This window comes from Gymnoscopelus braueri (genome assembly GCF_963280865.1).
Source record: "Gymnoscopelus braueri genome assembly, chromosome: 3".
Classification (NCBI taxonomy): Eukaryota; Metazoa; Chordata; class Actinopteri; order Myctophiformes; family Myctophidae; genus Gymnoscopelus; species Gymnoscopelus braueri.
In genome coordinates, this window is record NC_137612.1 from 24,313,723 (window position 1) to 24,337,657 (window position 23,935).

Sequence of the window (23,935 nt, forward strand, 5' to 3'; positions counted from 1 at the left end):
GCGCGCGCGCGCACACACACACACACACACACACACACAATTTTGTAGGTGCAATGAACCTTTTCACAAAGCAGATGGGCCTTTATTTAAAAACACTGGCATAGCCAACACCACCAGAACAACTGGGCAGATGGGAAATAAAGGCCAATACAGAATACATTTTCATGGCAATGCAATTCTCTGCAATACAAGTATGTTTACCACAACTGATTTACATTTAGAAATATAAAAACAAGTTTGTATTTAAAAAGAGGGAAAAAAAGTGGTACAAAAAAATGTAGTAGGCTAAGACAGGCATACTTTTGGACGCAAACAACCCTGGTATGTTAAGAGTCAACATGTACAAGTATTAGAATATGTATCGTGTTTCATAAAGTTTGGAAAGACAACAAATCCAAAGACAACAAATCCAAACCAAATAACATGGGATTTAACCACAAACCCTAGCATCCCTAACATTTGACGAAAATAGCAGATCTACAAGCTCACAATGCACTGTGTTGTGATGCATTGTTTGCTTGTAGATCAGCTATTTTTGGCTAAGATATTAGGTGTAAAGGCGAAAAAGATTGGACAGAGTACATAGCCAATTTATGTCCAGTTTACAAAAAAAGTATAGAGGGTTTGAGTGGTTAAAAGAAAGTGAAAACATTTGTGCAAAATAATAAGTATAATTATAGGCAGTCACTTATGTTGCATTTTCCAGGGGTATACACACACTGATTCCAATGTTGAGGGTTTTAAACCCATTGTTTTCTCTGGTTGGGTTTGGTGTTGCCTCTTCTCATGCTCTTGCGTAACCCTGGGGCCAGTGGCCTGGCAGAGGCAGGGCTCTCCTCCCACTCATAGCAATGGTTGACACGGGCACAGCTCAGTGGAGATGCCAGCTCATCCTGCGATTCCGTGTAGTGTTCTATTAAGGCAGCTATTGAACCGAATTCTGTCTTGAATTTCTGGCACAGGAATAAAGTGAATGACAATTAGAGACAGTACTGTGAGGACTCTTGTTGAAATAAGTACTTGTGTGTAATGTGCTTAAACAATGAAACGTTACTCCAAAGTTACCGTATCCCTGAATAAAAATACAGTATTAACAATTCAGAATAGCCTGCAATATATTTCACCATTGGTACTTTTGACTCGATGGAACTTTTTGCTTTCCTTACCTTCAACAATCCTCTTTAAATATGACCTGTGTTCAGCTGCAGCTACCCAAAAGCTATTCTTATTCTAATGCATTTCAGAGTAGGAAAAACTGTTTGACACAAACTTCAATCATCTCTAAATGGTGGTTGGTCTGTTACTCACAGAGGCAGGGCATTTAAATAGAGTGCCGAAACACAGTCAAACACAAATTGTAATCCGAGTAGTCGGCATTGTGACGGAAAGCTCAACAGTAAAATCACCCTGCTGATATTCTTTCATGTGACTGAGTAAACTGAACCGACTGAAATATTAGCGAACCAAATGACTGGCTCATGCATTTAAGCAGTAACTTACTGCAGGATACAGATAAACATAAAATACAAATATTTAGTTGAAAGATAAAAACCTGTATGAACAAGCAAAGAGTCATATTTGGCCTGTAAGCCTTCTTAGAAAGAGCAATGGGCCAGATTTTGAAAGCATGCTTTAGAAAGGAGGCAAATAAACCATAAATGTACAGGTCGGTATGTCTCAATGAAACTATATTATTTAAAGGCCTTGTGACGATCAAATCAAATAATATAGTAAAATGCAGCTTTACGGTAAAAAAGGCATGGATGAATAAATTGAACTTTAGATTTCTGTTATGGGGAAAACAGTCCAGTCTGTATAAAATATTTTGCCTCGAGTACAAAAGGCAACATTTTATGGACTTGCATTACAAATGTTCATCTGATAATCCTAGTCTAGATGAAGTTTGGTAAATTAATAATTTACAACATTCACTCAGCTGTAACAAGTTACCTCTAGCAGGAACTTTCCCTTGCGGGTGTTTTCTACAAGGTGGGTGACGACGCCTGAGGGGAGGCGAATGGTGAGAGAGCCACAACTTTTTTTTTTGGGATGTGGACACAGCAGATAGGATCCCAAGACGTCATCCACAAGCAGGGATGAGCTGCTATCACTGTAATAGAGGACATAAGATTTATAGACACACATGGAGCATGAGCAAAACTAAATTTTAAAATATGGATGGATTAAACATGTTTAATTGCAACGCTGATCGACGCCGGGACCCTACTGCAGTTATGAGTATCCTTGAAATCTCTCTGCAAACACTCTGCAACGTTATATTTGTTAAAGACCAGAGAGTGGTACCAAGCGCTGAATGGGAGAATGGATTGTTGAGTTTCAAGGGACCCAGTTTACCTCATCCCTTATTCACCTGTTTCCTAGGCTGTGTGTTTTCCACTTCCTGTCGATTTGATCCAATGAAATCCAATGAAACTGGTCGATGACAGGAAGTGGAAAACACGCAGCCTAGGAAACAGGTGATATTCACTGGGTTCCGAAAAGGGGCAGGCACATTGAATGACATACATCTATTTGGGGTATTTGGCGTTGCCAAGAAAATGCTTGCGAACCACTGACATAAATCGTCCTGGAAGTAATATGGACTATGGAGTGCCACTAAGATGGGCACAACAAAAAGGTGCACCACTCACGTTGCGATACCAGTCCAACACCAGACCGCCTCTGCAAGTGCTTCTTCTGTCTCTGCCAAGCTGGGAGTGTGGGCCTGCCGGACTGGTGTCCCCGCCCCCTCCTTTCCTGTTTACACACACAAACACACAAAGTTCATGAGATACAGTGATTTCTTGGGAATTCAGATGATCATATTCCAAGAAGTGCCCCAGGGGAAATATTCTGGCAAGTTTGTTTGCTTTGGATTATATATCCAATGTAATTCCACCTTTAAGTGGAGTGAGTGAATGGAATGCTCAGTTAAAACATAGGGATGAGATACTACACAAAGGCAAACGTTGGTGAAACAGCCCATAAAAATGAAACTCAAGCTCAAACGTGTCAAAGATTAACAGATGAGGTGCAACAGTGAGAATATCCGAAGCAAGTTGCTTTTATTAGCTATCAATTCTTTCAGAACCGTGTGAGACAAGAACCTTATTACCTTCACCTTGTGAGGACAATGCACAAATCCACTTAACATTACTATTACAAACCAACACCACAACAGGCAGTGAGAGTGAGAGCCCATCACATAACATTGAGGTTTTGCATTACCTAATCAACTCTTTCACTCTTGAAAGCGCTCTTTGAACAGTTGGCCCACCTTGTGGCGAGTTCAGTCGCTCCTGAACATTGCGCTGTTTGAGGGGGGTGAAAGTGAAAGAGCGATAGGCCCCTGAGCGTATGTCTTTATTGCGGATGGCTTTCTTGCGCACTAGGGAGGGAGAGGAAGTGAAGGATTCTTCTTCTCTTCCTTCATCAGAGGACTTATTTGATTTTTTCTATGGAGAAGAAACATGAAATAACAATAAATGCTACGCAGTTTTGGATTTGCATTGGTCACAATTTACAAACTCACGACGTGTCACAATGCATTGTGAACTTGTAGATTATCTATTTTCACTAATTGACATACAAAGACGTATACAGGGTTTGAGTGGTTAACAGCAGTAGTGCCACCCCAGATCCTCAAAGCAGACAACAGAGCTAGATGACAGATGGGCTTTCAGGTCCCAACCTTGATCCCTGGTAGTAACCCTCTAAATGGGGCTCTTCTGAAGGACACCAGAGCGCTGACACTGAGAGGAAAGCCGTGGTTGAGGAGCGAGGGGGTACGACTGGGCAGGGAGCCAACAGACTCCTGCATGGCCTCTTCTGGGTGTTTCTCCAGGTAGGAGAGTTGAAAACAGCGGCAAAGCAGCAGGTTCAGGAACTGGGCCTGAAGGAGGAAGGAAAAAACTAAAGCATAAAAGACTATTCAAGAATTGTATTCCCAAAACACTATGAATCTGCCTAAATAAACAATCAACTATGAATCTGCTCACATAAACATTCAGGCAACACTTCTATTGGTGTTGCAGTGCATTGGCGATCATTTTATTGATTTCTTGAGGAAGCCACTGGATTAGATTTGTTTCTGCATGCTATGAATATCAAATTACAGAGACAGGGAACTTGCTTGAGATAGGTAATCAAACACTTAATCATTGTGTGTTCATTATTTGGGTCACATTTTGTGTTATAGTTGTGTTTCCAAGTTTAGTCAAAAATAGTCCCTGGAGCGAAGATTGATTTACTACCTAAATTAAAATGACTGACTTATTAACCATACACCGATATTCAGTGAACATTGACTCAATTACTCAGGTAACTTTGGTCATGTTTCAATGACTTCCTGTAAAATCTAATAATAAAGCCATTAATGGAAAACAGTTAATGGAATCAGATATGTATGATATTGGACAAAGAACTAGGAAAATAGAACATATTTCTCCCATATTAGCTTCTCTACACTAGCTCCCCATAAAACCCAGAATAATTTAAAAGCCCTTAAAAAGGTCACGCACCATCGTGTACCCCATCACCCCAATAGACCTCCACACTCCCAGAATGCAGGCCGACTTCTGGTTCACAAAATCGCCACAAGTCTGTGGGAGGTAGAGCTTTCAACTATCAGGCTCCTCTCTTGTGGCATCATCTTCTAGTTTCAGTCCGGGGAGGGGGACATTAAAGAGTAGACTTAAACGTCCCTTTTTGACAGTTTATAGTTCAGGCTTTTCTTGGCCTAGGCTTAGACTGCCGGGGAATTCACATGATTTCCCTTATTTTCCTTGCTGCTGTCACCAACTGCTTGCTCATGGGGGAATTGCTGGGTCTCTGTAAACAAATAGTATGGTCTTGATCTGAAGCACAGTAAAGATGGCGGCGCATTTAGTGTCCAATCTGTTGTCGGCTTCAAATAACTTTACTGAAAACCTCTGGGGTAGGACACTGACTGGTTGACTGTGGGTCATGACCCATAAGTGGGGAATAAAATGCATGCATAGCTATTGACAGAGTAGGCCTATTGTTTTATGCTTTACACAAGTAAGGCAGGTTATGCTTTATTTATTTTAAATACAAATTCCATGCACTATTTGTGATATTATCAGTACTTTATTTTTAATGTAAAATAATTTATATGCAAGATCACATATCTGTAAACTGCATGGGGGGGGGGGGGGGGCTCACACACAAAAATCTTGACATGCCTTGTCTGTGTAATTGGATGATTTTTATGTTTGAAGGCAATACTGACTGAAAGGGGCAATACTGTATAAAGAAAGTTAAGTGTCATGTGTCATCATAAACATTCAAATGGTGAATCCTTCATGTTGTAACAAAACTTAAGTTGAAGACTAAAACGCAAACAGTGGGGGACATAAGGCTTATACCCATGAATGATTATAATTACAGCTAACCAAGGACACAGCAGAGACAAAGGTGAGTGTGTTGTGGAGTTCTTACTGCTCTGGCATGCCTGGCCTTGAAGAGGTGGCAGTATAGCTGGGCATCAGGGCTGCCTGGGTTGTGGGAGACGAAGGCAAACTGGGCAGCGCAGGGACGGGCAGTGGTCAGAGACACTCTACGCAGAGCGTGGGCCATGAGAAGGGTCTGAGTGAAAACAGATGGAGGAATGTGAAAACGGAGTCGGAGATGCATAAAAGGTTCAGATTGTTGTTGACTAAAGCCTACAAATAATTTAGATTTTGTTGTAGGAATAACACATAGGCTACATAAATATATCAGTAACTTACCATCTCATCTTCATCATACATTTTCACTCCTTTGATTGAGAATTTCAGGGATACAGGCCTCCGTCTCTTGCATGTCTGATTACAACCAAATTGTTATCATACAACTTATTATGACAAGTGTCATCATCACATAATAGCCTGTTAAAGTTGGCTAGGTTTACATCTTACTCTGAGGGCCTTCAGGTGAGTGTGCAGGTGATCCATTTGCTCATCCAGACAGCAGTCATCCACAGGGAAGGAGCCCACATACTGTGCAACAAAGCAAGAAACAGAAAATATCAAACCCCACCAAAGTAAAATAAAAAAATATATAAAAAGCTTATAGGAGTAAATAATCGTAGCGATGAAAAACATACCTCTGCTGATCGTGTGACGGTACCATGTTCGCTGATGGGTGCCTCCTCACCCATGGTGCTTATTTAGGCTGCCTGTAAGAAGGTATGTTTATTAAGACTACACCTGTGCATAAATAAAGATCCAACAAAGCTGCCCCTGTGCCCCGTGGCTTTTTCTGACGTAGTTCTTCAGCTGCCAGCCCCTAGTCGTAAGCCTTCATATTTGACATTATTGTAACAAACGAGTGTTTCCAATGTAGGCCTACAGTACAGTGCATGCGTAGCCTTGAAAAAAATAAAAATAATAATAGATTTTTACATTTGCATATCTACGATAGTCTTGGACTGCACCCCCCAGAGCGTACTGGACTTCACCAGTAAATCCCATATGTATCTGAATATGTACAAATGCAAAATATAAGGTGCTTACCCGGTTGCCCCAAATGTTAACTCGGCATTGGGAATCTTTGTACAGTGTATTAGTCTGTATTTTTCAATAGATATGCGTTTTAATCCCGTCTGTGCCTGAACGCCATTTCCCCCCTAGTTTAATTCCTGTTTACATTGAGTGCAATACCGGCTTTCACCGGATACGCCCCGTCACTACCGCCCATTGAGGAATATAGAGATCTTCCGACAGAATCCAACATAGACGGGATTAAAACACATATCTATTGAAATACGGGCTAATACAGTGCACACTGGTTCCGAATGTAGAGTTAACATCCGGGGCTACACGGTCAGCACTTAATGATTTTATTTGTACATGTAAGGAGAAGTACGGACTTTCCGCGCGGATGTCCAGTGACAATTGGGGGATGAAGCCCAAGACTATCATAGATACGAACGTAAAACTCAAGACTCGATCGAATACATCTATGATTGTCTTGATCCAAGGCCAAGTGCATGCGTAGAATCACAGGCAGCATACGTAGGTTTCTCATGACAACATCGGCCTGGTAAATGTCCCGACTTGAGTCGACTAATAAACTAGATTACCGCTTAGTAAAACAGCTGCTTAGTGCTTAGTAATAGATCCCGAACAGAGGAAGGACAAAAACACACACACACACACGTCGCCACACGCGGGTTACACCAGTAAACCAGCCAAACAGTTTGATTTTAACTTACTCAACCAATGACAGAAAACTTTGTTAGCGAATCTCCTTACCACCGCCGCACGTTCCCTTACAATCTGACACCACAACCAGTCAACCACACTCTGATTTCTGCAAATAACTCCAAGCTGACGCGCCCAGAGAAGCGACGCCCACACGGTGAGACCTGATCTATAATGTGTATGGTCCAGGTGTGCAGGGGCGGGTCTTGCTGTGCGTAAAAGGAAAACGCAGAACGTGATTGCGAGTGATGAGATTGATTTCAAGTTCCCCACACACCAGTCGCCAGTCTAACAGTACGTTTTAACAGCGGGCGACTCTCGGGCGATCACCGGCGACATCGTCCAAAAGATAAAGAAAATCCATCTTTTCATCGCCCATCGCCCTATCGCCAGTAGTCGCCGGCTCTCATAGACTTTCTTTATCTTTTGGACGATGTCGCCGGTGATCGCCCGAGAGTCGCCCGCTGTTAAAACGTACCGTCACTAACAAATGAAGCCAGTCAAGGATACATCATACATTGAGTCACCCATCCCGTCTGCGCTCCCCCAGCTCTACATTCCTGGACATTGCGCAACTCAAAGACAACCGCTCTGACGTGCATCATATCCCAATCCCACACAAATTGTCATTTTGAAATAGGCCTACTCATAGCCTGAAGTAAAACACCTTTAACATAGCTTATCCCATCAAGGTGTCAGCTTTTTGACTTTTGTCTGCCTCACAATTAGTTTTTCCTTTTTTGGGTTTTATTGTGATTTATGTAAATGTATAGCGTATAGCCTAAACCAAACATGATCATGCACCATGTTTGTGCACAAGGCTCTGTAGGCATCACAAAACTAGTCCCAACACAATAAAAAGTGACCCGAGTACAAATTGTCATTTTATTAACGACTTCAAAAAATCCGAACACAAAAGAGTACAATGCATGCAGGGTATGAATTATCCTTTAAAACAATATTTCTCATTCACAATACAGACCATTCTTACAGCTACTCCTGTAATTGCCTGTTTACACAAGTCCGGATAGACATTTCCCTGAATGCAACCTAACTGTTGTTTTGAACTTTGTACTGCACTGTATGTGCTCTTATTCTTGATCCCATTAGGTCTCCAAACTGTCAGCAACAGGTCCAAGATTCCATATGACATTGTATTTGAAATTCCATAGATTCCACATTTTATCTGATGCCGACATATCGCCAAATAAAACTGTATTGTTCACTCCAAAATGCAGGAATTGGGATTCAAAGTTTTTGTTTTTACAGACATTTATATCTATATCATATTTTACAGTATAATTTTTTTGGGACAGTAGCCTATTATAAATTTAAAGGAGTGTTTATGACGTCTTACTGAATTTGACATTAGGAATGTGTTGCCACCATCTAAAACAGCAGATTAAAAAAATAATTAAAAAATAATAATAAGTTGCAACATCACTGGCTCTAGTTAGGATATGCTGCTATGCTTTACCAGGAGGAAGAAAGGAAATAAAGAGTTGTAATAAAATAAAAACATTTCTTAATCCAGGCAATTTTTGAAAAACATTTTCTTCTTAACCACAATAACTGAGCTTTTTCTACACATGTTTTTTTTTAGTTAAAATGAAGTACAGATATTTGCAATGTACAGTAAACTGAATTCATAGGAAACACATCTATCCTACAAAAAAGGGGGAAATAAAATAGTACAGACCCTCTCAAAAAGGGGGAGAAAACGGATACAAAAGAAAGCACTGACAAACAAGTGGCAGAACGCCGGTTCATCCTGTGACAGAGATGGCCCGGTTCATGGTGGTCTCACTTTTTCCCCCTTCCGGACTTGCGGACAGACTTGGTCTTTGCCCCCCTTTTGGCTGCGGGTTTCTTGACTTCTTCCTCTTCCTCCTCTTCTTCCTCCTCCTCTTCTGATTCTGCCTCCTTTACTGGAGCAGAGCGTTTTCCGCCCCTGCGGGGCAGCATTTTGACCGCGGGTGTTTTGTTCTTTTTGGCAGGAGCTGCCTTTTTGACGGGTGTGGCCTTCTTAGCGGGTGGTGGAGCTACCTCCTTAGGAGCGGCGGCTTTCTTTGCCGGCACGGCGGATTTCTTTACCGGGGACGCGGCAGCTTTCTTTGCTGGGGATGCAGCGGTTTTCTTTGCTGGGGATGCAGCGGTTTTCTTTGCTGCAGCGGCTTTCTTTGCTGGGGATGCAGTGGGTTTCTTCTTGGATACTGCTGCGGTTTTCTTGGCTGCTGGCTTAGGTTTCTTGGCAGGAGTGGCTATCTTGCCCTTAGCTTTTGACTTACTGGCGGAATTCTTGGCTGGTAGAGGTTTGCGTACCTTGGGTGGACCCCTTTTCACCGCTCTCCTAAGAATCAGAGTTAAATGGTTAATGGTCTATACATTTATAATGTTTGCATTACAGCTGCCCTGCCCATTTTAACAGTACCGTGTCAAACAGACTTAGTCTAAGACTGAATGCAAAAAAAACCTGCCCTGAAGAATGGTTATTGGTAACGAGTGCTAGGGATCCATCTCAGTATGGATAAGATAAACAAGACAGAGCATTAGGTAGACGTACCATCTGCAAATGATCAATTATTATAAACGGTAAGAAACACCCATAGGCTTGTTAATAAAGATTTGGGTATTTATGAGAATATCCAGTGCAGATTCAACTGGTACTCTGGAACCCACCTCTTTGCGGGAGGTTCATCATCTGACTCGTCAGCCTCCTCTTCACTCTCTTCCTCTTCACTCTCCTCCTCATCAGAAGAATCAGCGGTTCGCCTCCGCGTGGGCACTTTCTTCTTCGGTGGTGCTATGACCATGTCAGGGTACAAGATGGCCGGGCTATGGGAAAATAACAGCAAGGAAAGATATGAGTAAGCATACTGTACATTATCAGCCCATCAGGCATCAACAGATTAAGCATACTGTACATTACCAGTCCATTAGGCATTAGGCAGAAATGCTTTTGTGGTCATTTTGTTTGGAAAAGTTTTACTCAAAATGGTGGCAGGCCACCTGCTTGTCTTTTGGCTAAACAACCTGCACATTTTTGGTGTACTGCATTCTTGTAAGTGCTGTTAATATTGTGCTATAGTTAATGACAGATCTTTCCGGTGAATTACAGTCGGGAATTACAGTGAAATTACAGAAAGAGAGGCAGTTCAGAAGGGAAATTTAAACCTTTAAAACAACTCAGACATGGATTGTGCATAGAAAGGATATTCTTAAATGTTTAAGTATTTTGTGCTTTACATGAGGGATAACTAATGACAAGCCATGCGGCGATTTTCCTCTGTACTGTCCACACTTGTAGATCGGCAATTTCCACTATTTGTAAACAAAATTAGTTTATTTTGATTATTATATCATCATCATTGTAAGTCAAGTTGTTTGTCATATCTGCCCGTGCAATTTACAAAGCCTAAAAGCCAAACAGAAATATAAGTTTTACCGTATGTTCCAATGTTCAATGGAAAAACACAATTAAGTCGTTAATCGCAATTATTTGTATGACAATTAATCGTCAAGTAAAATGTCATGATCGTGACAGCCCTAGTTAATGTAGGCCTACCTGGGGTAGAAGGGGAATGAGAGTTGGTAGGTTCCACTGAACCCTTTCCCCGTGATCTGATCCATCCAACCCTTCACTTTACACTTGGTCAAAGTCTTCCTCAGAGTGGTGACTGAAAAGGGAAAAAAACAAAACAAAAGATTTGAAGCCGCTGGGTTGTGGTTAAGGTGTCAAGCTTGAGGCAGACAGCCAGGGGTGGTTTTTCCATAGAAATTAGTTTAAGACTGAATACAGAAAACAACCCTGCTCTAAAGAATGAAAAGCTTATTGGCAACAGGTGCCAGGGATCCATCTCAGTGTGCTTAAGATAAACACAACGGAGCACTAAGTACACATAAACCCCACAAATTACCCGTTATTATAAAGAGTGAGAAACACTCAAAGGTTTGTTAATAAAGATGTGGGTATTGATGAGAATATTAAATGCAGATTAAGATGAAGTTAGCAAATAACACGCAGCACAAACAAACAAAGTTAACACGAAAGTTAAAATATAAACAGAGGCAAGAGACGGACTGCTCTGGTTAAATCGCATCCGCCCTCGCATTGACAGTGACGGATCAGGTAGGCATGTGATTGGTGGATGGGACCTGTGATGAATACAGGGAGGAGACGGGAGAAAACTGGTACACAGGTCCAGGTGGGCGGTCCGGAAACGTTAACCTAAAGGAATTCTCTTTAATGTAGCAGATGACGTCTTGCTAATTGACACTGAAATGGATTACACCATATAACAGTGTTTCTCACCATCTGGTCCAGGGCCCACCAGGGGTCCAAATGGACCTTTAAGGGTCTGTAAATCTGAGAGGTCTGTAAATCTGAGAGGTTACAAATGGAATCTAAAAAAAAAATCTAAGGGAACCTCAATCTACACAGTACTTAAACTTACACAAACAAATGTGTACAAATGGACCAGTATTTGGACCCTCTGGTAGTCCCTGGTCCTGATGTTGAGAGAACCAGTGTCATAACACAGAGATAACGTAACAATCCACAAGGTTGGTGTCGACCAATAAAACCTCAGCGGAAGACCACCTGGTTGAGGTCAACCTCAGAAGAAGACCAGCGTGGAATCTTTTATGTTTTAATGCGAATTATTTTAATATGCAATTAATTGTTGATGTGGCTTCCATACCCTCTTTCTATTGTTATGTTTACATTTTGACTGACAATTCTCTCTGCGACCATTTTGGTCTTGCCTTGGAAAAGGAGTAGGATTGGGGTCTTACCCAGGCGGGAGCCGTTGGCTTCCTTGTTGCTGTCAATGAGGAATCTGCGGAGTATGGTGGTGCTGCAGGTTTTGGGTTCATTCATAGCTGTGATGGCTGCGGTGATGGCGTCCTCCAAGCTTCCACCTTTCGGCAGTACCTTGTCACCAGTACGCTTCAGCTGTAACAGAGATAAAGAACCCAAACTTCATCAAGGGATGCAGAAACATTTCACATGTCTATATTGTTCAGCTGCAGGTTGGCTGTGACCCTTGCATTATACACTGTTGGATGCTAATAATGTTGAAAACCTAAAAAACATTTAACCCATTAACAGTTTTCTGAAAAACATAAGTTGCTATATCAGTGGTGCTCAAACCTTTTCATATCAAGGAGCCTAAACATTATGTATTTGGCCGCGGACCCCCATCTCAAAATATGTTGTTCCAAGGACCCAGGAAGAAAAGATTTGAGTTAAAAATGTTGTTTAAAAAAAACAACACAGGCCTCTAACCAGAATTGAACCTTGAGATGTTGGAATTATTCTATGCAGCATGTGACCAGTGCAGCCCTATGCTTAATCGTCACTGATTGTACTTACTTTAATTTGGCCTGCATACAAAAAGTACTGTAACAGACAGAAATCTGTTGCTATCTATCACCGTTTCAAGATTATGTGTCCCTAACGCCATCCAAATAGAGCTTATCTAATTTAGTACAATAGTTCTGTTTACAGGAGGGTACTTTACCTGGAAGGTACCACCGGCTCCTTTCCCTGTGAGGCGCTCTATCTGGCCTTTCTCCACAGCCTTCACCAAGGCGGACTTGAGCAGATCTGGTCTGAGGATAAATCAGAGACAGGGTCAATAACCTTGGCTAATAAATAAACTCACTTCTTTTCAACCCAACTTTCTCCAAGAGAACAATTACGACATGGCACTGTAGGGGCTGAGCCATCTTGTAGAGGGTCTGTGTGTCTGTGATCCAGGTCTAATAAACTGGACTGATCAGGGCCAAATTTCCTTTGCATGCCGCAAGTAGGCCAAGGAAGTGGCTGACCAGCATTTTTCACATATTGTGAATATCTTTTAGCACTAATGTTATAGTGGAAGTCAGCGGAGGTTGGATTAGGCTGAAACATTGCTCAAATATGGGCAATGACTGAGTAATGACATAGACATAAAGGGGTTGACACTAACTGTTATTTTAGCAATAATTCAACTGCCAAGTCAATGTTTGGGACATATTGCCTTTTATGTGTTGACTACGGCGTATTAAATCGGCTAATTATTATTCTTTAGCTTGTTAATAGTGTTTGACTTGACAGTCCTTGAGCGGCCTCTAGAGGCCATTTTGGGGTTTATCATCGTTTCCACAATGCTGTTCAGAATAGTCACTTTTATTGCTAAACAATAAATAGTAAATAAATACTTGTATAACCACACGAGCGTGATCGTGCCGGTCCGCACCGAAAATCCTGTTCAGAGCATTGGTGAGACTACAAGTGGGCGGTCCGGTCAGAATTCTAAATGAGCTTGAGCTATTGGGTGTGTTCACCGAAACATCATTTTCATTTATTTTTTTTACATGAAAAGACAACGGAAATTAAATCAAGATAAACAGGATATATGACAATAATACCCAATGATCATTATCTAGGGGACAAAAGGCCTGTAGCACTGCATCACACAATGTTGATGGTATTTATAGGGTGCCTCTGCACCAGTGTAGCCACATACTTATTTTCAATCTTGAGATGAGGGAAATGCTGCACCACATATTTTTTTATCAATATGTAGGAGGCCTCTTTGGGCTCGCAGAGCCTGGTGATGATCAGGGGAAGAGCATCTCCCAAGGTCTCACTCCTCACGCTAGACGATACCACACCTTTCTGCAACACAACAAGACGGGGAGCATTTCATTTCAACTGGTTACAACTGTTCCAGTCTAGGGAATACACAAACTGCCAAACATAATTATGACCGTATTGAATGCAACAGTGGACAACAATCATTCTAAATTGAAAGTGGCTCCATTTCCCCCCTCAGAGAAATAGCTACTAATTGAAGCTGTTCAACGCAATTGACCCAAAGTAAACGTTAATCAGCTCAGCCTACTGATCATTCCCACCACGTTTTGTGAAAATAAGGCCCTCTGTTAAGGTTATTTTGATAACAGACAGATGTAGTGGGGTGAAAACATAATACCATCAATACAGTAAAATCATAAAAGATATTTCAGTAATGTACCTTAGTTGAAGTTGAAGGTTTGTCAGCTATCTGCTTCCCAATGACAAAACTGCCTGAAAGGCCTTTTCCCTTGAGCTATGTGACAATGAGCAGAGAGGAAGCAGACTGGTGATTAGCGGCAAACAAAAAGTGACATGCTGTACAGGTTTCCATTGTTCCTCCATTTGTAAACTGATCCCAAGAATAATTTCAATGAGTTGTCAACACCTTTATTCTACTTGTGCAAAATAAATGAGTAATGCAATCTGACAGCAGTTGTCAGTGAATACAAAAATGCCTATATGTATTTTTTTGTGTGGAAAATATTTTTATACTTGACAAGTCTAGTTTTGTTTTAAAAAGCTTATGTTGGGAACCACCTAATGTTTGTCATTACAAAACAAGCCTGGTAGTTCCATCACTGACGTAAAGTAGAATGTGGTTAAGTCAATCAAAACTCACCACAGAATTCAGAGTAACTTTATTACCAGTATATTGGACATACTGGAATCGATTCTGATTCATAAAATTACATCAGAAATCCTAAGTCTGGGGTGCCTGGTGGCTCAGCAACTGGCTGTACAGACCATATGATCACTGTGGGCGCAACGATCCGGGTTTGAATATGACCCCCGTCTTGTCTCGCATGTCTCCCCTTGGTTTCTTTTCTCTCTAAACTAAATAAAGCATTGGTTGTATCTTTGTGTTGCAATCAGCTGCAGCTGTTTATGAAGTGCTCATATATACATACAGACAGACAAACACGCATGGTCAAATGTAGAACGGCTGGCACCGCTAAAAACTAAGCGTTTCTATAGCTTTGCAACCTCCCCGGATATCCTCTATTTATTTTGTACGCCCATGAGAGCCAATCTCAGGCATATTCGTACGGTTTTATCTGTAATGTCTGTAGCATAATGAATCTGGGTAGAAGATTGATTACGGTCATATTATTATTGTTTGTCTCTGAAAACAAGACTTTTATAAATGACCTTTCCTCTCGGTCAGTCATGTGTATATTGTCCCGTCCCTCCCTTTACCTGTTTAATGGTGCCTTTCTCCAGCTGTTTTTTCAGGGATTTCTTGAGGAGGAATTTTCTCTTGTCCAAATCCAGACCTGGGTAGTTCTTCACAATGTACTTCATGAGAGACTGCATAGAAATCCCGGACTTGTCTTCAGAGGACTGTGAAACGACAGACTGGGAATTAACTACAAGTGCTACAGACATGTTACATCACTCTACCTGGAAGCAGTGATTCGGATAGAATGATATTAGATGGTGACTCTTACATGTAGGCTTACATTGTGACCTAACCTTCATATATTGTCCATTGTAGTAGGTTGACTATATTCACAAGACGGCTATGTTGCTCTTACTTATCCCGGAGTATCAAGTAAGAGAAAACTTGTGCAAATATGGTGAATGGGACTGTAAACAGGCCAGGACAAATGCAGTAATCCACTGCAAGTTTATGCATACCTTAACAGCCTCTACAAGGATGGTATCCACCTTCGGCTGAGAGCCGGCAAAATTTGAAACGGGGAACTTTTTGCTTGCAGTAACAGAGGCCCATGCGGGAATGGTCTTCTTCTTCTTGATTTTGGCTTTCTGCAGCTTTCCGTCCTTCAACCTGTCACCAAAATGAAGCAAGAGGGGGAAGTAAATAACCGGGGTTGCTCTGTTTGAGGCGATATTTCACTGTGATTATCACACCTTTATCTACGTCATATCCTCACCTTATCAAGAGGACATAGCAGTGTGTTGTACACTGTCCGGCTTCGCAGTCCTTGCATTTTTCAATAGGTCCCTTTGTCACCGCAGGCAAAGCCAAACTGAAATTTCAAAACATCTGTCTTTACGCAACCATAGCAGTTTGGTCTCACTCCCACCCCTAAGCTACTGATTGTTTTGATAGACTGTGCGGGCTGTTATCAGTGCTTGGCTGCTTGCTCATATTTAGTCTTGGTCAAGTCAGATTTTAGTAAATCGAGCTCTGCGTTATGGTTTTGGAGGAGAAGAGAAAAACAAAATTATTGGTGGATATCGCCGGTGTCATTTCATGTTTGTTTCCACCGTTAGTACATGTTACATGAAATATACAAAACAATATCAAGTGACTTCTTTAATGCAGTAAACTATTAGAGGCATACGTATTTTAGCCATTAAAAAGTATTGTTTTGTGTATGTTTTCTGTGACCACATTTGGACTATGATGGATTGCATTGGTGGAACCAAAAGTGTAAACACACTGGTGGTATCCTCTACAACAATTTGGAGCTTGTCTACAGACCCTATACTCATCCTTAGTTAAGTTTCTTTTGAACAGAACGTGTTCTACCAAATCACAATTTATTTTATTTTATCATACACAATTTTCCTGAACATCAGAATACCTGAAATATAATAACATGATGCTTATTTCCACATGTGAATGTGGAATATTGTGACGTTTAAAATGGAAACCAATTTGATCTGAAATTGTATGCTGAATGTCGTCTTTAGCCCATAAGTAAGTGGTACTATATTCGACACAGCAAGTCTTAAAAGTATTATTTCCAGGGCAAGCAAAAAAACACAATGTCTGCCAATGAGTTGTCCTTCTCTAGATCCTACAACAGTGTGGATACAGAGAAGGGTACATTTACTTGATAAATGGAGAAGACAAAATAGGATATATGCGTGTGACAGGTCTCCGGGAACTGCAGCACTGGCCATTTTGGTCTTACCTCAATCCCGCACCCCACCCACCCCAAGTATGAAACCAAAATGGTCGCCGCGTGAATAAATTGTTATCCACTGGAGGCAAGGATAATAAAACAGATAAAAGTGCTTTCCCAAGTGAAATATCGCAATTTTCATTTGTAGAGCTTATGTGGCTTCATCAAACTCACTCTTCCCCCTCAGCCTCATCTCCTTTCTTTCCTGCAGCTGCTTCGTCAGCTTCCTCTCCATTCTCTTTTGGTTCTGGGTCACTGGCCTCTTCACCATCTCCTGTGTCCTTGGCTGCTGGAGATGAGGGAGCAGCGTCCTCCTCCTCCTCAGCTGAAGGTGGCTCCTCAGATACTGCATCAGGCTCTGTGTATTAGGAGAGAAGCACAACATATGAGGTTTATGGCAAATTCTGTTTAAATTTCACTTTTATTTTCAATTCTGTATCTTGCGTTTTGTGTTTTGTCTATGTGAGCTACGGTCTAGATTAAGGTCATACAACTGCAACAAAGAAAAGTCTAGCTTTGTTTACTCAATTCTGTGAGTGTACTGCACTCTAAAAAGGTTAAAACATGCCAGGCTGACCTTAGTCTACTGTGCTGCAAGCAACACTTAGGCATTTAGGCTAGGTGTGCCTAAATTTTCCATGCTTAAATATTGGCATTAGGCCTAGCTGTTTCATAAGATTTGGGAGTCCCGTCTTCTAAGGCTGCACAATATATTAAAAAAATGTACCTTCATCGAGGTATCATCATGCGCGATATACCTATCGCAGTAAGTTAATGATGGCTCGTTTAGTGCCTTTTTAGAGCATTTTCACTTCACAGACAATCTGCTGAAATGAACGGCAGCTGTAAAGGTGTAGCGTGTTTGTTTGTGTGTGTGCGCGTCCAGCTGAACGCTTTCTGTTGACTTTCCAGTAGCCCCTCATGAAACAGACTTCTACTTCACTCCAAAAGCAAAAGGACAATTTTATTTTCCATCTTGAATGGAAGCAGTCCTAATATTGTTATTGCATTTATGTGCAATAATGCAGCTGAAAGTCAAAGTTTAGAGGCATTATATTGCCTTTTGTTGGGCCAGATATTTGTTTAAATTTCTTGAATTAATACGTCTTTAGTTTGCAAAACTTAACCTAAGCAAAAAGCCATTAAAACCATGTACTGCATTTTTTTTTACATATCGTTATCGAGGTTTTCAACAACGTTATCGAATATCGCATGCTTTCCTAATATCGTGCAGGCTTACCGTCTTAACTTTTCATAAGTGGTTGTTGCAGTTCTCTGCATTGTCTACAATACTGAATGGTTTTGCACTAGGACAGCTACATTTAACAACTAGGACAGAATAAAGCAGCTAAATTTAACGGTTGTATATGTTCCGTCTTGCAATCCCAAAGATGGTAGTTAGGGTTGTCCCGATCACATGATTTTCAAAAGATCGGGAGAAAAAGATTGGGGGTCGGGATTTAATGTTTTTTTTTCTTTTAATAAAATCTTTTATTATTTTATAAAAACGTTGTCTTTAACACATTGACTGCCAATCACGTAGATCTACGCGAACCGATTTAAAGCCGCCACGTGCCAATCGCGTAGATCTACGTGAAGTGAAAAAAAAGACCAAGGAGATATGATTAGTTGAAGATCTAGACTCCTATCCACTTCCTTGTTAACTTAAAACTTAAAAAGTCTGTATTTCGGCTCCTGAGTACTTTTTTTTTCCAATGAAAAACTCTGGCACTGGCTAAAAAAATATGAAAATACCTCTAGCAGTTAATGGGTTAAGTCACCCTGGGGCCTTAGTTTTGGTTTTAAATTACACAACATCATGTATGTGTTGCTTCTTTTGGGCTTGTTTTCTCAGACCTGGTTGCTAATTTCTCTCACAAAATCTGCAACACTGGTAGACGATGAGAACAAGCAACGAAGCAAAGACGCATGTAGGGAGCATGTTGTCAAACACAACAGCAGCATGTGTGAATAACGTGTAGAATAAGATAATATATTTTAGGAAGGCTGGAAGAGACGTTAAAGGGCCACACCATGAATTTCATTTTTTTTTGGGGGGGGGGTATTTTTTGGGCTCCCCAGTGTCTCTTGTACCCCAAAAAATATTTTTTTTTAACATTCAGTCATTCATTCTCATTTCAGAGATTTTCAGAATGGGCGTGTCTGAACAGGCCATTTCAGAATGGCAATGCAAGTGACATCACTTGCATTGCCATTGCATTGATGCTGGCCAGACAGAATTGCTCAGTAGCCCCCCCCCTGCCCAAGAGGACGTTTTGGTATTGCAGCTGAAAGTGCCGTATAAGCCAGAGACAATTGACTTGGGATGAGTATATCTGAGTGATGATTTAGGCTCAAACCTTTTGAAAAAGGTTTGAGGGACATACACCATATGATATTAAATATCAAATATATTTTTTTAATTCATGGTGTAGATCCTTTAAGGTAACTTTAATAGAAGAGTGGGCAGGGCACGGTAGCTAATAAATTAAGCTTTATTTTTATTTTGTTTTGATCCAATGCTGTACTAACTTGTGTTAAAAGTGCCCATATATGGAGATCTCTACCTGTGTCCCTTTTATGCCCATATGAGATCTCTTTATCTGTCAGTCATTGTCTCTTTTATGCATATATGGAGATCTCTGATGTCATCAGTATATGCCCATATAAGCATATCGGTTGGATCGGTGGTTCTGGACAACTGGATACCCATATATGGACATATCGGTCGGTTTGGCGGTTTTAGACAACCACATATCCTAGCGCCTTTGAGTCCTTTCCGATGCATGCGCCGAGTTTGAAGTCGGTTCAGTCCCATAAATGCACATGACAATATATGGGCATAGCGGTAGGATCTGTGGCTCTGAACAACCGGATCTACACCATATGCCTATATATGGGTATCGGGCTTGTTTATGGTTATGTCTGAGTCATAGTGACGTGGCCGTGATCCTGCCTATATATGGGCGTATCGGGTTTGTTTATCGTTGTCTGAATCATAGTGACATGGCCGTGGTCCACCCGAACTCCCATTAGCCAATTTTAACTCTTTGACTGCCAATGACGAGATTGCTCGTCATATTTTGCAATGGCTCACACCGCCAATGACAATGACTGAATGATCCCAGGATCACCCAAGAAGAGTACACCCAGAAATCATGTGATCACAATAAAAAATTAAGCTGGTTTCGTGTTATAGGATTTATAAAAGTATTTTTTTCTCTGCTTTCTGTTTTTGGCAAAAACAAGCCACATTCAACTGCCCATAACTATGGAATGGATTATCCCGACTGTACGCTTCCCCCCCCCGATTCTCCGAGACCCCCGTACGTGTAATCAGACTATGAAAAATAATATTCTATGATTTTTGGCTTGACACTTGGCAGGCAATGTGTTTAAGAGTTAATATATAGGATATGTCCATAATTCATACATTTCACACCCGATTCTTACTTCGTCACACGACTGTGTTGCGCACTACAACAAGCACACAACGCTTCACGAATGCGATGCAGGCTTGTGGGTCACTATTTTCAACAGACTGACAACACCGTTGTGTGAGTGTAATTTAGGCTTTACCGTGCTTCTAGCGCCCCTGGCAAATCTACAGTTGTAACACCCTTCAAAATGGCTGACACCCCTCAAGTGCCCCAGTAACAATTGGCGACGCCCCCTTCTGTGACACACGCGGAACTGCCTCTCACACGGGCGGACCGCTTTAAGTAACTCCCAAAACCCCCGAAATACCAAACGGCACCGTGGCGTCAACATTAAGCGTAAGTCTATTAATCCCTGCGCCTCGGGATCGAATCCTTCTCATTGCACTGTTTATTTATCATACAATAATTATTTTATTAGGATTAAGGTTAGGTTTAGGTAACGTTTTTGTCGCCCCCAGCAAGGCTGACCACTCAGCCCCAGCGACTCGTTTGGTGAAAACAGACTACAGCCCCTAATATTAAATTAGGAAGTAGTTGGCCAAACCCCCCCCCCCCCCCCCCCAAAAAGACAGCGCGCCGTTTCTGGCGGACTTGAGCAACGAGAGGCAGCGAGTCGCCGTGCCGAACGTTGCGAAGTCCGCCAGAACCGACTTAGCGCTGTTTGAGTTACTGTATGTACAGAATCGTAAATTATCCCCCCCCTTGGCAATGCCAGTGCCGAGCAGTGCCGTCCTCTGGAATTTCAAGCATGACTAGGGGCGAAGCAGTTCCGCGTGCGTCACAGAAGGGGGCGTAACACAGAAGTTACGGAGACCGGGTGGGATAACGCTGATCGCCTACAGGAGTCAGCAATTTGGAACACTTGCATACAGCACTATTGAGTATTGTTGGCTAATAGGTCAGTCATAGTGTATAGCTGGTTGGGAGGGGGGTGGGGTAATGTGGATGCATTGTGTGCAGAGGTTAATCACTTAAACCCCAGTATCAGTGTTGTGGGGAAAGCTTTTGCTGGAAATACCTGATCGACAAGCTCACAACGCATCTTGTTGATCTGCTATTTTCTAATAATAATTAAAATAATAATAATTATTATTTTAGTATTGAGCCCTGAGGGACCCTGGTTACCCATATGGGGTTTAAGTGGTTAACATGGATGATGCACAACAGTGATGCTCACCTTGCTCTGCTGCAGTAGAGGGGGCCGACTCCTTGGGTGGAGTTCCTGCTGCACGACGGATAGGCATCACACTAGTGACCTAAACGGATGTGTGTGTGTGAACATACATTTAAACGTTAGGGTTTGCTGCTCAGTGTCCAAAGGGCATTGCTAAGAGATATGGCTGACAACACCTCTCTCTCAACTTGAGGGATACGGATATCTTTCGCCAACCAAATAATATCGTGTTATTCATCATGGAGGCCTTTACATTGCATTTTCCCCAAATGGGTGCATGAAAATGTCCAGTGCCAGCCGAATAAACGTATAGTAACGTCGCTGTGCAACTGCAGCGCACTATTACAATGCACTGCGGGCTCATACGTAACAGAAAAGAACAGTTGTTTATATTTAGAATCAATGAAATAGTCTCCACGAATTACAATTTCGCCATTTTGTAACGTTAGATCCGTTCATACATACAGTAATGGCGTCGCACGGAGCTCATCAAATTCATTGTTGCATTGATTTTAAGGGGGAAAAATACACTTTGCAGACGATTATTTTTCCTTAAGCGAATGCAAAAAAAAAACACCAAGTTTATAAAGTTATGCACAACTTACCGTCTCAATGTCGTAGGATAACTAATAGATATAATTCTGCAGGGTCCTTTATTTAGAATTGTCTCTATTTACGTGCCCCTCCCCCTGTGTTGAGTGTGTGCACGTAGCGGCGTGGCGGCGGCCAATAGAGAGTTCGGCCGAATTTAGGCTTCGTCGGCGCGGCGGTGTCGCTCGGCAAAAATAGCAGACCTGCAAGCTCACAGCGCGTCGCGTCCGCCAAGTTTTGTGGGCTTGCAGATCTGCTATATTCACGGCACAACCATCCTATAGGCCGGAGGTGCGACCCCATAGGCCGGAGGGACGACCGCGCAGCCATTGGCCAGTGGTCGCGAGACCGATATGATGAACATTGACCGCAGTTCGAGTGCGATCAAACTTTTAGTTAAAGTTAATTTAACCCTCTATTATAGATAAAAGCTACAAGTACAATGGCAGAGATTGTTTAGGCAGATGTTATAGCTCAGAAACATGCATGCTATGGCTAATTATTTAGCAGTTATCCGTAGTAGTTAGAGTTTAAAGTATATCTGTTACATTGCATACCTGTTCGGAGCTCATGGTGGAGTTGTGTCAGTGTTGCCAGGTTTTGAGAGACAGAGCGCACCGCGAGCCCTTCGCCCTTTATACATGGGCCATATGGAAATAGCCGTTCTACAAGTGCACAACGCTTGTAGATCTATTTCAAACGAACAATCTAGAAGACATTTAAAAACTAATTGGAGTATTTTTGAAACATTTTAACAACACAAATCTAGTATGGGGGTCCCTGGCATAACATTCTCAGATGGGGGTCCCTGGCATAACATATTTTCAGATGGGGGTCCCCGACTCCCTGGCATAACATATTTTCAAATGGGGGTCCGCAGACAAACACATATGAATTTGGGGGTCCTGGACTTGAAAATGTTTGAGAAGCACTGGTTTAAACAACATTAGGAAGCAAGCCCAAAATAAGCAACTTCCCCTTGGAAACAAGCCCAAGCAACTTTACAGAAAAACAAGCCCAAAGTTGCTTATAATAAAAGACATGGCAACCCTTGACTAGAGCCTCTTTGTCCCGGCCCTAGAGGATGATTCATCACACTGCATGCGATTTTGAATTTCAAACAAATCCTGAAACCAATGAAATGCGTTGCATTCAAGCCTCGTCATCATGAAACCAAAACCCCGACAGCCTATACAAGATAACCCAGTAATTTGATTAAAATAACAAAGGTCTAGCAGGCAGTTGTACCAGTTAACCAACATTACCATAAAGTGGTGGTGGGCTCATTTGCAAACCTTTTCATCGATGTGACAAGATTACCTTTGAGCAACATATCTCTCCAGGGCGTTGCATTACAGTTGGAGTGCAAAAAAAAACAAGTGATTTAAAATGAATCTAAAATGCTAACACTTTTTTTTTTTAACATATTTTGTAAACATAGAGCCTACATCAAGCTGGGATAGTATTTCACAGTTTTCTGGTAGATTTCTGTCTTTTCCTTTGATCTCCATCAAAATTGTCCTTATTGGTAACATTCTATATTTTGGTTTGTAGGCCTACATTCTAATATATTTTCAACACTATTAACGCTGCCTTGTGCAATATGGGACCTCTCCTAACAAACAAGGGGAATAATAGTAACCATTTATAAAACAAGGAAGGTTACAAGTGCTGTACATAGTTTCATTTCTTCAGTTTACATATAGCCTAAAACTGAATAAAATAAATGATGAAACAGAATAAAACAAAACCGAAAAAAATATTAAGTGCAGTGAGAACTTAACTATTTATAGAATCAAATAATG

General features: G+C 41.5%; 2 protein-coding genes across 6 annotated transcripts; both read right to left on the reverse strand.

Moving 5' to 3' along the window:
• Positions 1 to 57: 57 nt before the first annotated feature.
• sh2d5 (SH2 domain containing 5) lies at positions 58 to 7,478 on the reverse strand. 3 transcript variants are annotated; one of them, XM_080424436.1, is made up of 10 exons: positions 7,257 to 7,478; positions 6,107 to 6,178; positions 5,919 to 5,999; positions 5,751 to 5,825; positions 5,461 to 5,607; positions 3,692 to 3,892; positions 3,278 to 3,455; positions 2,652 to 2,757; positions 1,951 to 2,110; positions 58 to 953 (listed from the first exon to the last, which is right to left on the reverse strand). In XM_080424436.1, the coding sequence occupies exons 2-10, from the start codon at positions 6,158 to 6,160 to the stop codon at positions 741 to 743; spliced, it is 1,215 nt and encodes a 404-aa protein (XP_080280562.1). In that variant the 5' UTR covers positions 6,161 to 6,178; positions 7,257 to 7,478; the 3' UTR covers positions 58 to 740. The 3 variants fall into 3 exon arrangements, with proteins under 3 accessions (XP_080280562.1, XP_080280561.1, XP_080280563.1); XM_080424435.1 differs by having other exon boundaries at positions 7,217 to 7,478; XM_080424437.1 differs by lacking the exon at positions 5,461 to 5,607 and having other exon boundaries at positions 7,217 to 7,478.
• A 598-nt stretch (positions 7,479 to 8,076) lies between these two features.
• On the reverse strand, positions 8,077 to 22,749 carry hp1bp3 (heterochromatin protein 1, binding protein 3). Of its 3 annotated transcripts, none has more exons than XM_080424751.1 (13): positions 22,688 to 22,749; positions 21,543 to 21,621; positions 17,100 to 17,283; positions 15,945 to 16,040; positions 15,688 to 15,838; positions 15,247 to 15,390; positions 14,228 to 14,302; positions 13,718 to 13,869; positions 12,728 to 12,818; positions 12,000 to 12,159; positions 10,771 to 10,882; positions 9,885 to 10,040; positions 8,077 to 9,555 (listed from the first exon to the last, which is right to left on the reverse strand). In XM_080424751.1, exons 1-13 carry the CDS (start codon positions 22,700 to 22,702, stop codon positions 9,009 to 9,011), a joined length of 1,962 nt encoding a protein of 653 aa, XP_080280877.1. In that variant the 5' UTR covers positions 22,703 to 22,749; the 3' UTR covers positions 8,077 to 9,008. The 3 variants fall into 3 exon arrangements, with proteins under 3 accessions (XP_080280877.1, XP_080280878.1, XP_080280879.1); XM_080424752.1 differs by lacking the exon at positions 22,688 to 22,749 and adding an exon at positions 22,145 to 22,295; XM_080424753.1 differs by lacking the exon at positions 15,945 to 16,040.
• Positions 22,750 to 23,935: the final 1,186 nt, after the last annotated feature.

What these genes read in the sequence shown, in the direction of transcription:
- sh2d5 (XM_080424436.1), bottom strand. Translation starts at nt 6,160, where the DNA reads ATGGGTGAGGAGGCACCCATCAGCGAACATGGTACCGTCACACGATCA. An exon ending in CCGTCACACGATCAGCAGAG is followed by an intron (nt 6,000 to 6,106) that starts GTATGTTTTTCA and finishes TTTGTTGCACAG; the next exon opens with TATGTGGGCTCCTTCCCTGT. An exon ending in AGGGAAAGTTCCTGCTAGAG is followed by an intron (nt 954 to 1,950) that starts GTAACTTGTTAC and finishes TTCCTGTGCCAG; the next exon opens with AAATTCAAGACAGAATTCGG.
- hp1bp3 (XM_080424751.1), bottom strand. An exon ending in AACCTTCAACTTCAACTAAG is followed by an intron (nt 13,870 to 14,227) that starts GTACATTACTGA and finishes GTTGTGTTGCAG; the next exon opens with AAAGGTGTGGTATCGTCTAG. An exon ending in CATCTCAAGATTGAAAATAA is followed by an intron (nt 12,819 to 13,717) that starts GTATGTGGCTAC and finishes ATTTATCCTCAG; the next exon opens with ACCAGATCTGCTCAAGTCCG.